The sequence below is a fragment of the Muscardinus avellanarius genome (genome assembly GCF_963383645.1).
Source record: "Muscardinus avellanarius genome assembly, chromosome: 2".
NCBI classification, from domain to species: domain Eukaryota; kingdom Metazoa; phylum Chordata; class Mammalia; order Rodentia; family Gliridae; genus Muscardinus; species Muscardinus avellanarius.
Window position 1 is genome coordinate 42366731 of NC_137787.1, and position 14336 is coordinate 42381066.

At 38.0% G+C, this 14336-nt stretch overlaps 1 protein-coding gene across 1 annotated transcript in view; it reads left to right on the top strand.

Moving 5' to 3' along the window:
* DNAH7 (dynein axonemal heavy chain 7) overlaps nt 1–14336 on the top strand; it is a gene marked incomplete at both ends in the record, with an annotated part of 253563 nt that overhangs the window by 146404 nt on the left and 92823 nt on the right. Inside the window, 4 exons of the mRNA XM_080689358.1 lie at nt 660–1532; nt 3754–3983; nt 8962–9292; nt 11977–12323. Of these exons, the coding sequence (XP_080545484.1) occupies nt 660–1532; nt 3754–3983; nt 8962–9292; nt 11977–12323 (1781 nt within the window). The remainder of the gene's footprint in view (nt 1–659; nt 1533–3753; nt 3984–8961; nt 9293–11976; nt 12324–14336) is intronic.

The following is a 14336-nucleotide window of genomic DNA, read 5'->3' on the forward strand; positions in this document are numbered from 1 at the left end:
CCACCCTGTGATTTCATTTAACTGTCATTATCCTCCTTAAATACAGTCACATTGAGGGTTTGAACTTAAACATGTAAATTTGGAGGGTACACAATTTAGGCAATAACTGTAACCCCAGGACACTCAAAGATTTATTTTAGTAGATTGCCCTCTGAATGATTTTCAACAAAAAATATTAACAAATATCCAAAACAGCTCCCCTTATGTCCAAGACATTTCCTCTTCTTTTAGGAAATGCACTTAGGAACAAAAACAGAACAAATCTAAAGAATTGCGAGTAACTTTCAAAATGTCATCTGCCCTGGAAAAAGGAAGTGTCTCTGGAAAGGAGGTGGTGGGCCTTGGGTACCAGCACCCAGCGCTGCAAGGCCTTCATTCTGTTTGCCATCTACACAATCTACATCAGTTTTCAAATTACCTTCACTTATGTATAACTGAATGTAGCTATTTATTATGCCAAATAGATATGGTCAAAATTAATACTTAAAATAAACATAATTATGTATCAGTCTTGCCTATTTGGATATAGATTAAATAAAATCTAAAGAAAATTTCTGGCAGTATTTTTGTATTATTTTTAATATGATTTTTAATAATTTATATCATAGAAATAAAAAGAAAAAAAAAGAATCCCCAAGCCACGTTTTATAATTATACAGGTCCTTCGAGTGTACTATGATCGCCTTCTGGACAATGCAGACAGAAGCTGGCTTATCAACTATATTCAAGAAATTTTGAAAACCTATATGCATGAGGACTTTAATGAGCTTTTCCGCAGTTTGGATTTTGATGGTGATGGAGTAGTCCAAGAAGATGACTTAAGAAGCTTAATGTTTTGTGATTTCCATGATCCCAAGAGGGAAGATACCAACTATAGAGAAATCCCAGATGTGGATAATCTTCGAGTGATAGTAGAAGCTCACCTAGAAGAATACAACAACATGAGCAAGAAAACGATGAACCTTGTCTTATTCCGATTTGCCATTGAGCACATCAGCCGTATCTCCAGGATCTTGAAGCAGCCTCGAAGCCACGCTCTCCTGGTGGGAGTGGGGGGCAGTGGAAGGCAGTCTGTCACCAGATTAGCTGCTCACATGGCTGACTATTCAGTTTTCCAGGTTGAAATCTCCAAGGGCTATGGTAACAATGAGTGGCGTGAAGATTTAAAGGTGATCTTAAGGAAATGTGCCGAAGGGGACGTGCAGGGTGTCTTCCTCTTTACAGATACTCAGATTAAAAAAGAGTCATTTCTAGAAGATGTCAACAATCTGCTAAATGCTGGGGAGGTTCCAAATCTTTTTGCATTAGATGAGAAGCAAGAGATATGTGAAAAGATGCGTCATTTAGATCGTCAACGGGATAAAACCAAGCAAACTGACGGAAGCCCCATAGCTCTTTTCAACATGTTTATTGATCGCTGCCGCAACCAGCTGCATGTGGTCCTTGCCATGAGTCCCATTGGAGATGCCTTTCGGATCCGTCTTAGAAAGTTCCCCGCTCTTGTCAATTGCTGCACCATTGACTGGTTTCAGGTATGGCCATATACAGTTTAGACAGAGTTCATGAAATGTTGCCTTTCCATCATCATTTTGACTTATTTTATAGACTCCCCCCCAAAATGTAGTTTAGAAGAGGTTTCTGGTCAGTTATAATGTATTTTATTTAATTATAATTATAGAAATCACCATAATAGAAAAATATTAAGACTGTATGTAGTCATTCCTCTAAATATATGATAGAATGTTGTAAGATAAATCTGTGTATCACGTAGTGGTCTGAAAGAAAACAGAGAGCATACTTGAAGATTTCACCAAGAAAAGCTTAATGAAGGGACCGCTGGAAGAAGTTGGCAGGGTTCAGGGAACCTAGAGGGATGTTGAAACACTCAGGAAGTCGGGGAGTGACAGAAGAAAATTGTTCCTATATCTAGGTATAAAAGGGCAGACGGAAGGAAGAGCATTTTTGGATTTCAGAGTAAGAAGGCATGAAGCAATGGAGGGAGAGCTGCCTGACAGAAACAGAAACCTAGAACTCAGATACTATAACCCCACCTCTGTCATGGAAAAGTCAAAGCCAACAAAAGTCAAAAAAGAAAAATGTCAGCGGGATCCTTTTTGTAGTAAGTTCTGTATCAGAAAACAGAGCTGAGCAGACAAAAGCAGAAAAGAAATGATGTGGCTGTGGGAAAAGAATGGCAAAAGGAGACTGACTAGATTAGTGTGGAAAATAATTTAATTCTCCCTTCTGGTTTAAGAGTATCACAATGTGTTTTCCCCATGTACAGTAGGGTATCTATGGATCGGATCCTTAAGGATCTAACCCATAACCATTTATTATCTTGAAAATTTGCAGAGTCTTTTTGTACCTCAACTCCTGGTAAAACTATTTTCATGTAAAACATATTTTTGAACTCTTTCTTGTCTTAAAGCTGTTCTTTTTTTTTTTTTTTTTTGGTGGTACTGGGGTTCCTCCAGGCTACACTCCCAGATCCATTTTTTTATATTATTTTTATTTAGAAACGGTCTCTTAGGCCAGAGAAGCTGACTTCGAACCTGCATGATCTTCCTGCCTCTGCCTCCCAAGTGCGGGGATTACAAGCCTGCACCACCACGCCAGGCTTAAAGCTGTTCTTATTCTGAAAGCTACAGATGAGGCAGCAAAGAGGATAAACACAAGCTCTGCTCTCCTTGAGCTTATTACTATCTATCTACTGAAAAATGAGCAAGAAGTAATTATATCAGACAGAATAGTATATAAGTAGAGGCTTCCTGAATAAGTGAACTTGAAAGAGGAAAATAACAGTACTGAGAAGTCCTGGGCAGATGTCGTAAACAAGTGAAGGCAAGGGGTGGATGGAAGGAATGAGAAGTACTGGATGGAGTTAACCTGGATGATAGGAGCAGAGAAACAAAGAGCGAGGTGGCATGGTTGAGGTCAGAAAGGTGGGCAGGGCCAAATCCAGGCACAGATGTGCTGACTGGTTTGGATTTTATCCTAAGTAGGCTGGAAGGACTTCAAAGGGTCATAAGATGAGGCATGTAACAGGAGCTGATTCACCTTCTATGGTAGAAAAACGAAAGCAGCTAGGGTACTATTGGAATAATCCAGGCTGATTAAAATAGTCTTGAGTTTGGATGGTTGTAGATAAAGGAAGAGGGGGAAGGAGGTGGAAGCTATTTCAGGGGTAGCCACAGAACTTGCTCATGGATTCCTTCATGAGGAAGAGGGGAGAGATAAAGACTGATGCCTAGTTTGGGCTCGGGGGAAAAAGTGAGTGGTGGTGATATTTACAGAACTTGGCAAGGCTACAATTATGATGGGGGAAATTGGAATCATATTTCTTTGGCTGGTTGAGTTTAAGATATCAACAAGCCATCCAAGACAAATCAAGGAGGTAGTTATTTATTTGATTCTCGTGTTTCAGGGGAGAGAATATTTACCCCAGAAAACTGTTGGGAAAATTCATTAATACCAGCAAAATGCACAAGCATTTAGTCCCTTTCCCCTTCCTTGCTCCTGCAGTGTTCAGGAACAATTGCTCTAAACCTAGAACAAACCATAGAGAGTGAATGGCATATACACAACTACTGATGTCCTGCCCCAAGCACGCAAGTACATGAGTAAAACCCTCATGATCCTGTCTTCCATACTACATTCCTGTCCATCTCCAGCATCTAGAAACCATAAAGGGCTGCAGTAGTAACAGGGCTTATATTGGTAACTTTGCTAATGTGCTAAATCATTTAAATTTAGTCATGGCCTGAAGATGCATTGCAGGCAGTGGCCTCACGATTCTTGGAAGAAACTGAAATGTCAGAGGAAATTCGAGAGGGCTGTATCAACATGTGTAAGATCTTTCACACTTCTACCATCAATTTATCGACATCCTTCTATGAAGAACTTCAAAGATACAATTATGTGACTCCCACCTCTTACCTTGAATTAATCTACACCTTCAAACTGTTGCTGGAAAAGAAAAGAAGGTAAAGATGAAATTTCGTATTTCTAAGTAAGCTATGACAGTTTAAAAAATATTTGTGTACATATCTGGGCGTGGTGGTGCACGCTTGTAATCCCAGCATTCAGGAGACTGAGACAGGAGGATCTGGGTTTGAGGACAGCCTCAGCTACTTAGTGAGGCCCTCTGCAACTCAGTGAGACTCTGTTTCAAAATAAAGAATAAAAAATAGGGCTAGATGTGTAGCTTGGAGGCAAAATGCCCCTGGGTTCCATCCCTAGCACCACACACAAAAATATATATATTTGTGTACAAATATGGCATGGCAGTAATATAAATGAGATTTGTTTCATACAAATTGATTGCTTTGTTAAATCTTTAAACCATTTACTACATATAGGTTTTTAGGGTAGGAAATAGGTCTTATTCTTTCTGGCAAATACATTACTGAGCATATCATAAATGCATAGTAGTGTCTGTTGAAAGAATGAAGGTCTGCCTTTCGTTACTGTGGTAAGAACCAGGGTTCTTTAACCAAGATACCAAGTAGACCGCAATAGAGAGTGATTTTTCTTTGTTCAGTAATTCGATAATACATGAACTCTGTCTTTGGGTTCTGCACAGCTGAAACCCCAGAAAAAGCTACTCAATATACATGACTAACTTTCTTTTGCTAATAAACTCTAATTTGAAAATATCAATATATAAACATCAAAAAATTCACATGCAGCCGGGCATGGTGGTGCACACCTATAATACCATTACTTGGGAGGCTAAAACAGGAAAATTTCAGGTATGAGGCCAGCCTCAGCAGTTTAGGAAGACCTTCGCAATGTAGCAAGACCCTGTTTCAAAATAAAACACAAAAAAGGCTGGGAGTGTAGCTCAGTGGTAGAATGCCCCTGGGTTCAATTACCAGTACAGAAAGAAAGGAAGAAGAAAAAGGAAGGAAAAAAGAGAGGAAGGCAGACAGGCAGGCAGGCAGGCTGTAGAAAATGTCAAGGTGAGTTTTCAGAAAGGTCTATTCAAAATTTCTTTGGTTCTAAAAATTAATGCTTAGTATGTATGTTATAAAAATTGAAATGTATTAACTTTAAATCAGAAAGTTAGAGGTTTTAGAAAATTTATATTGAATTTAAATTAATATTTGTTCTCATTAAGAAACTTATGTAAACAATTTTATATTGGATTTGTATTTTGATACATTTTTACTTCTAATTTCTGATATAACAAATCAAACTTGCTTATGTACTTAATAATAAATCCAGTAAGTTAAACTTACACATATTGTTGGCCTTAAGTTATTTTAAATGGTTAAACATAAGCTATAAAATTTATAGTATTTTACCTAAAATTATAAACCTGATCTATAGTTCACTTATATAATATTAATATTAGAATTTGATGGCTAGTCTATCAATCTTAACAAAACATATTTTTTTCTTTTTAAAAAAATTTGTATTGGTGCATTGTAGTCATATATCTTAATGGAATACAAGATGGTAGAGGAATACATGCACACATCACTTATTTAGCCCTTTCCCAATTTCCACCCCATTCACTTCCCCCTCCCTTCTTCTCATGTTTGGCTTACTGATAGATTTTGATATGTTTATGAATGTATGTCATTTACATTAGGGAATTTCTCTCTTCTCCCCTACCATCTTCCTCCATTAGGTAGTCTTATTTTCTCATCTGTGGTTTCTCCTTCTTTTTCTAGAGTTCCTCCTATGGCCCTTTTCTCCCTAGCTTCCACATATTAGGAGAGAATCAGATTTTTCACTTTTTGTGACTGATTAATCTCACTTAGCATAATGTTCTCTAGTTCCATCCATTACCCCGCAAATTTTGTTCTTCTTTTATGGCTAAAATTCCATTGCGTACATATCCTGTAGTTTTGTAATTCATTCATCTGTTGATAGACATCTTGGCTAGTCCCATCATCTGGAAATTGTGAATTGTGTGGCTATGAACATAGATACACATACATTATTTTGGTAGTTTGGTAGTACCAAAGATGCACTTAAGATGCCAACTGTACTTAAATTCCTTAACATTAAAATGTTAGTACTCTGTGCTTTGTTTTTATTATATATCTCTATAGCTAATTCTAGATCTTCCAGTGGCTAACCTACTATGTCAAGCATTTTGAAGCACCATGTGTCATACTGGGCTGGATGCTACCAGGATACTGACGTGACATTCCTCATCACATTCACAGTGCCTACTACTGTGTCCTCCTGAGCTGGACTCTCCTAGTCACCCCTGCGAATCATAGCAGTCGTAATTTTTCTCTCTACCCAGTGAAATCTGTAACTCTCACCCAGCGATGCTACGTGACTTAGATGGGTTTTATTATTTCTTTGGCTCTCAAGATAAGTGTCTTTCTGTGAAGATCTTATGGTCTTTTACTTAATGGATTGTTGGTCTCTCTTTTTCCTTCTTATTTTCCTATTTGGGAAGATTAAAAGCACTGGGAGCCTCCTGGCTGCTCTTTGCTTTTCTCCATTTTCCTTCGGAAGAGCTTTCTTATTTAGGGTCTGTCGTGCTTGCATTGCCACCAGAACAGTATTTGGACCCTTCAGTGTGTTTGTGAGCCTGCATCAAAGGAGCAGTGGCTTCACTGGCTGATGACCTGTGATGACGTGCGGGGCGTGCAGGTCACATGAACTGTGCCAGCTGTGTAGGGACTGGCTTCAGAGTGCTCATTCTGTGAATTTTATTTTGAACTGTTATTGTGGTCTTGTTTCTTCTGCTTTGTCATACTGGTTGATATGAAAATATATCATTATGGGATTTTATCTGCCTTTGAGTCATATTAAGACATGTTTTTAATTTTTCAGGCAATGTTGTGAGTAACTAGTATGTGAAAGAAAATCATTCCTCTGGATGAAGCAGCAAAACATGACGTGGATTATTTTTTAAAAATTGTCATTCACTACTTAGAATTATTACTTAAGGCTTTTATAATTATTATCGTATTAGTTATTTAATAAAATCTATTTCTTAGGGCCGGGCATGGTGGTGCACACTTGTAATCCCCGCGCTTGGGAGGCAGAGACAGGAGGATCGTGCAGGTTCGAAGCCAGCCAGACCCTGTTTCCAAATAAAAATATAAAAATAGGTCTGTGAGTGTAGCCTGGAGGTAGAAGGGCTTCCAGGAACCCCAGTATCACCAAAAAAAAAAAAAAAAAAAAACCTATTTTTTAAAAAGCACTTGGAGCTTCTGATTAAATTTTGGATATCACCCATGGTCAACACTGTGCTTATTGTGTGCTCACAATACTTAAAGTTATTCAAAATGAAAACAAAACTACAATAACAAATTAACATTAGCTTATAGGAAAGTTGAGTCCGTTTTTTATGCATTTTCAAGTATTCTTAATATTCTTATTCTTTTCCATTTTTTCTTTCACACTTTCTTGAAAATTAAAAATACAACATTTTTAAAATTCTTCTTTACCAGAACTCATATTTCTGCCCTGTGCTTACTTTCCCCTGAGTAGCCAAAAACTTCAGGTCTTGTAATAGCCAGGCATAACTTAGAAGCAAGTTATCAGGTCACTTGTGAAGAAATCAGTGTTCACCACGGGGTGAAGCACTGCAGCCGTCTCACGCAGGCAGGACCGAGACTTGCCTGTGCTCGCCACACCGGGCTTTCCTGGTATGCCCTCACTGCTAGGTTTTTTCTCCTATGACAGTCTCCTCAGTGTTTGTTGATTATTCTTTCCAGGTCAGGCTGGTTTTTCTCCTCCAGCCTATCTTTTGAAAATGATGTGTGTGTGTGTGTGTGTGTGTGTGTGTGTGTGTGTGTGGCACTGGGGATGGAACCCAGGGGCATTCTACGTCCGAGCTACACTCCCAGTCCTATTTTTTATTCTTTATTTTGAAACAGGGTCACACTAAACTACGGAGGGCCTCACTAAGCAGCTGAGGCCGTCTGCAAACTGCGATCCTCCAGTCTCAGCCTCCCAAATGCTGGGATTACAAATGTGTGCCACCTTGTCCGGCTTTGAAAGGGATTTTTTTTTTTCTTTTTTTGGTGGTACTGGGGTTCCTGGAAGCCCTTCTACCTCCGGGCTACACTCCCAGACCTATTTTATATTTTTGAAACAGGGTCTCTTACGCCAGCGCTGCTGGCTTCAAACCTGTGCGATCCTCCTGTCTCCGCCTCCCAAGCGCGGGGATTACATGCGTGCGCCACCACGCCCGGCTGAAAAGGATTTTTAAAATGCATCACCTTTTACTTTGAAACATGAAGATATATCACGTATGAAACAAAGTATAAAAGGGAGTTTTCTCTTTAAGAGAACATCAAAGAACTTTGAAAGATTAAAATTGAAAGTATAGCAAAATAGCACCTTATTTCTAATTAGTTATTTATAAATTATTTTGCACCAAAAAAAAAAAAACCGGTTGAACTTAAAATCTATCTTATTGGTTCCTTTTTTCTTAATAAAACATTCCTATTTAAAAAGCATTTTCACCCGTGACAGGATTCAGAATAATGTTTTGAGCACTGAGGTCTGTTTAGATGATCATAAGGTCTTAAGGAACAACGGTGGTGTTGGAATCAACTTCCCAAGGCGAGTGAGTTTTGACATGCAGCGTTGATTTTAATATGGGATCCACCTCTCCTTATGCGCGGTATATTTATTCCTTTGGATTCTATTATGTGCCTAGGTACTATGTAGTATCTGAAAACACAAAAAGGACAAAGACATACTGTCTGCTCTTAATTGTGCACAGTTCAGTGTTCTAGAGTTTTATTTCTCAGCATTTTTAAACTGATGTGTTAGGATGATATGAAACAGTGAGATTAATTGTTACATATTAGAGTTCATATTTTTTAACAAGCTGTTAATACATGAAAGTCTTTCAGACCACTTCTCTAGTTTATGTCTTGTTAAAGCCTGGGGAACTCAAGGACACTTGAGGATTTTTTCCCAGTTGCTGGATACAGATCTTCCCAGTTGACCTTGTTTGACCCCCTTTGCTTTCAGTGAAGTAATGAAAATGAAGAAGAGGTACGAAGTGGGTTTGGATAAGCTGGATTCTGCTTCGTCTCAAGTAGCCACAATGCAACTCGAGCTGGAGGCGCTGCATCCTCAGTTAAAAGTCGCCAGCAAAGAGGTGGATGAGATGATGGTGATCATCGAGAGAGAGTCTGTAGAAGTTGCCAAAACTGAAAAAATTGTGAAAGCTGATGAGACAATAGCAAACGAGCAAGCCATGGCTGCCAAGGCCATCAAAGACGAGTGTGACGCTGACCTGGCCGGGGCCCTGCCGATCTTAGAGTCGGCGCTGTCTGCCCTCGATACGCTTACTGCCCAGGTGAGAGCTCAGGCAGGTGCTTGCTAGGAAAAGTACAGGTGCAGCTCAGAAAGGACTCTGCATATGCCACAACCTCATTTGTCTCTCCAAATAAGTCTCTGAAGTTAGTGGAATTGAAGGCATTTTGAAATTAGCAAAAAGATGTCCTAGTTCACCAGAAAAGGAAATGCATGTGTATAGGACACTTTTGAACAGAAAGAAAGCTACCAGAGGGTATAACCAACCAAAAAAATTGAAATTTCTTTCAAGAGCTTATAGTAATCAACAAAGGCATAAGACCCAAGCATATATTTTGAGGCTAAGTTGTATCTTTTTCTTTTCCTTGCTTTTTTTTTTTTTTTTTTTTTGGACTGTTTTGGGAATTGAACCCATTCTACTTCTAAGTTACACCCCAAGCTCTATTTTTATTTTTTGTTTTGAAACAGTTTTACTAGGTTCTGAGAATCTCAGTATATTCCTGAGATTGTCTTCTAACCTGTGCCTCTCCTGTCTCAGCCTCCCAAGTACTGATGCACTGAGGCACCCAAATTACCTTTTTCGTATATAGACCATTTTGTAATTGGTGTACATCTCCCAGTAGATATAATAAAGTATTGTGTCAATATTTGTTCATGGTTTTTTAATGACACATACGAATGTGCTTATAATGATTTACTTTGAATAGTTGGTCTTAGCTTTGAGTACATTAGCAATTATGACTTAAAGGAGAATATTTCAATTTAGAAAATTAAAAGTAGATTTATTTGGGACTCTTGGCTAAAGTTAGGGTGGGATAGAAAAGTATATGATTCTTTCTTCACATTTTACTCCAAAATATATTTCGAACTGAAATTAAAATGTAAACAGCATATTATAAAACATTTGCATAGTAGAAAGTACAGGTCAGAGGTTTATAATCTTGGAGTGGACTAGGACCTGAGATTTCCTAAGTATGAGGGTAATCAGGAAAAAAAATCCAACCAGGAAAACTACAAATTATCTGAATATCCTTTTTATAATAATGTTTAAAGTAATAAATGTTAGTAGCTAAAAATCAAGACCTTATGTTTGACATACACACCATAAACAGAACTTTACAAAAACATGGGAGTAAATATTTGAAACAAACAAAAGATTGCTGTGTTTCTGGGAAAAAAAAGATAAATGAAAAAATGAGTAAGAAAAGTAGCTCTAAGAATAGTAAATGTTAAAAAGAGGTAATTTATACCTGGTGTAGTGGTGCACACTTGTAATCCCTGCGCTTGGGAGGCGGAGACAGGAAGATCGCGCTGGTTCAAAGCCAGCCTTGCTGGCTTAAGAGACCCTGTTTTCAAATAAAAATATAAAATAGGTCTGGGAGTGTAGCCCGGAGGTAGAAGGGCTTCCAGGAACCCCAGTACCACCAAAAAAAAAAAAGAGGTAATTTACAAAAGAAAAAATACAAATGAATAGTAGCATATAAAATATAGCCCATTTCACTTACATTTAAAGAAAGGCAGATTAGACTAAGAATTCTTTTGTTTACCAGAATTCCTGCCCATGGTGGTGAGGGTGTGTCTATCAAAACTGGCATCCTGAGGTACTTTCTGAGAGTGCTTGCCAATATACACCAAAAACTCTAAAAATAAAAGGATGGTGATTTTAATAGTAAAAGGAGAGAAAAAAATCATAGTTTCTTAGCATGCTGCATACCTTTGCTTTGTAACGCCACTCAGACACTAGAAGTGATAATATTGGTGTTTATCAACCTAAAAGAATGTCCACTGTATGTTGCTATTTAAATGTAGGAGGTTTTATACATATAAATTAATTCTAGTCTATACCTATAGAAAAAATATACAATTTGAACAAAAATGTTTGTAGTTGTTAATTATATATAGCAGGCAGGGTTATTTAGACGACTCTCAGTAAGATGAGACACTTTCTGATGTACAGTTTCTATTTTTCTTATTCTCACAACAGGTATATATTATTTTTATATTTTTAAGAAACTATGGCACTTGAACATCCAAATCTCTTTGTGGTTTGATTGTTGTTGTTGTTCTGTTTTTTGTTTTGTTCCTGGTGATTGAACCTAGAGGCACTCTGCCACTGAGCTGCATCCCCAGCCCTTTTAATTTTTATTTTTTAGACAGGTTCTCCCTAAGGTGCTCAGGCTGTCCTCAAACTTGACTCAGCCTCCCAGTAGCTGGGATTACTGGTGTCTGCCATGATGTCTGGCCTTCTTTGTGTTTTTGAAAGAGCCATCATGTATAAACATGATATCGAATTTTTTTTTTTTGGTGGTGGTGGTACTAGGGGTGGAACCCAGAGGCTTTCTACCTCCGGGCTATACTCCCAGACCTACTTTTATACTTTATTTAGAAACAAGGTCTCACTAAGTTGCTGGGAGCCTCACTAAGTAGCTGAGGCTGGCTTCGAACGTGTGCGATCTTCCTGTCTCAGCCTCCTAAGCGTGGGGATTACAAGCGTGTGCCACCACGCCCGGCTTTTTATTATTCTTTTTGTTGTGGTTATTTGTTTTACCATTTTCCCTTGAGACAAACTGGGCAATATTTTCAATGAAGTTCTATCATTGCTCCCATTTCTTCCCAGTATAAAAGAGTGAGCTTCTGTATCTAAAGATTGCTCTGAAACTAGAAACCAAGTACAACTGATGTACAAGTAAATGTTCTTTTCAGTAATGAGAATGTTATTATTCCAAGGATATCACGGTGGTCAAGTCAATGAAGAGTCCTCCTGCAGGTGTCAAGCTGGTCATGGAAGCCATATGCATCCTGAAAGGCATCAAAGCTGACAAAATCCCTGACCCAACAGGTTCAGGAAAAAAAATCGAGGATTTCTGGGGCCCAGCGAAGAGACTTCTTGGGGACATTCGGTTTCTACAGTCACTTCATGAATATGACAAGGACAATATTCCAGCAGCTTATATGAATATTATAAGAAAAAATTATATTCCAAACCCAGACTTCGTTCCAGAAAAGATTAGAAATGCTTCCACAGCTGCCGAAGGCCTGTGCAAATGGGTCATAGCAATGGATTCATATGATAAGTAAGTGCTGATGAAAAGAAACCTGTTTTGCTTTCACATTTGGTTTTTTAGACAATGTAAAACTTAAAAGCTATGTGAGTGCAGAGCTTCTTAGAAGGTCATGTCTGAATCTGCTATGTGTTTACCCATTTACTGGAAGCAAGGTCATCCCAATTAAATAAGATAATCTAGTGGTTCTTAAACTCTTTGGATTAAGGAACCCTTTATACTCTTAAAAAAGACCCCTATTGCAAAGCTTTTATGCGCCATGTTAGAAATTAAAATGGAGAAGTTTTGTGTGTGCGTGTGTGGCACTAGGGATTGAATCCAGGGGCATTCTACCTCCCAGGTACACTCCTAGTCCTGTTCTTAATTTTTATTTTGAAACAGGGTCACACTAAGTTGATAAGAGTCTCACTTCTTGCTGAGGCTGTCCTTGAACCTATGATCCTCCTGTCTCAGCCTCCCAAGTACTAGGATTACAAGTGTGTACCACCATGCCCATGGTATATGCTTTTAATCCCAGTACCTAGGAGGCTGAAACAGGAGGATTATAGGTTCAAGGACAGCCTCCGAGACCTAGTGAAACCCTGTTTCAAAATAAAATACTGCTAGGCTCTAACTGAGAGGTGGGTTGCCCCTGGATTCAATCTGCTGTAAAACACACATGGAAGAAGAAGGAGGAGGAAGAGGAGGAGAAGAAGAAGAAAGGAAAGAGAAAAGGAAAGGAAAAACAAACTTAAAATGGAAAAATTTTTAAAAAGTGTTTACTTATCAATTCATTTGAAATAGCAACAAAAACATTGCAGGGTAATGTAAGTTATTTGTTTCAGAAATCCACATTTTTATCCAAAACATGATAAAAAGCAATTTTTAAGAGAAATTTGTTTTATTGTATTTTTGCTAATCTCTTTAATATTTGTCTTAAGGCTAGGGGTGTAGCTCGGTGATAGAACTCTTGCTTAGCATGTATAAACCCTGGGTTCAATCCCAACACTGCTAAAGAAAGAAAGAAAGAAAGAAAGAAAGAAAGAAAGAAAGAAAGAAAGAAAGAAAGCAAGCAAGCAGTTTGCAATAAAACAGCTGAACTCCCAAAATTGTTTCTTCTCACATCTGATATATTGTTTTGTTTTGATTGATGTATGTAAAAAGAAATCCAGGTTCTCACAGATGTTTAGTTGGACTAAAGAACACTTTGTCAATCTCCTGAAGGAGCATGTGTCTTTAGGGTCACCAGGGATCTTTGGACTATGTTTTGTAAACCAGTTGTAAAAAAGAACCTTGCAGGAGGCATCACAATACCTGACTTCAAACTATAACTACAAAGCTATCGTAATTAAAGCAGCATGATATTGGCACAAAAACAGACACATAGACCAATGGAGCAGAATAGAAGACTCTGAAATGAATACACACACAGCCAATTGATTTTTGACAAAAAAACACACATTGGAAAAAAAGACAGCCTCTTCAACAAATGGTGTTGGCAAAGCTGGTTAAACCTATGCAGAAAAACGGACATAAACCTCACATTCTTACCCTGCACACGGATGTCTTTTAAACTCAAATCCATCCAGTTTGAATCATTATACAGATATAATAATCCTATATATGCTTCAGACCATGATATATTATTGATAAATTTTGATTTAGTTCTTTTTCATTTACTTAGAAAGATAATACGATTGACCTTATTTTCTATATATTGAGGAGAGAATTTATATCCATTTTTCATGTGTAATTTCTTTTGTTGCCATATATACTTATGATACAAATGATTGAGTGCATATTCTATGTTTTTTTTTTTCTTTTTGTGGTACTAGGATTGAACCCAGGGGCATTCTACCTCTGAGCTACACTCCCTACTCTAGTTCTTAGTTTTATTTTGAATGAATATTCCTATGTTAATGAGATTCTCACTACTTGCTGAGCCTGCCCTCAAACCTTTGATCCTCCTGTCTCAGCCTCCCAAGTAGTGGGATTACAGACATGCACCACCATGCCTGGCATTTTTTAAAATAGAAAAGGTAAACG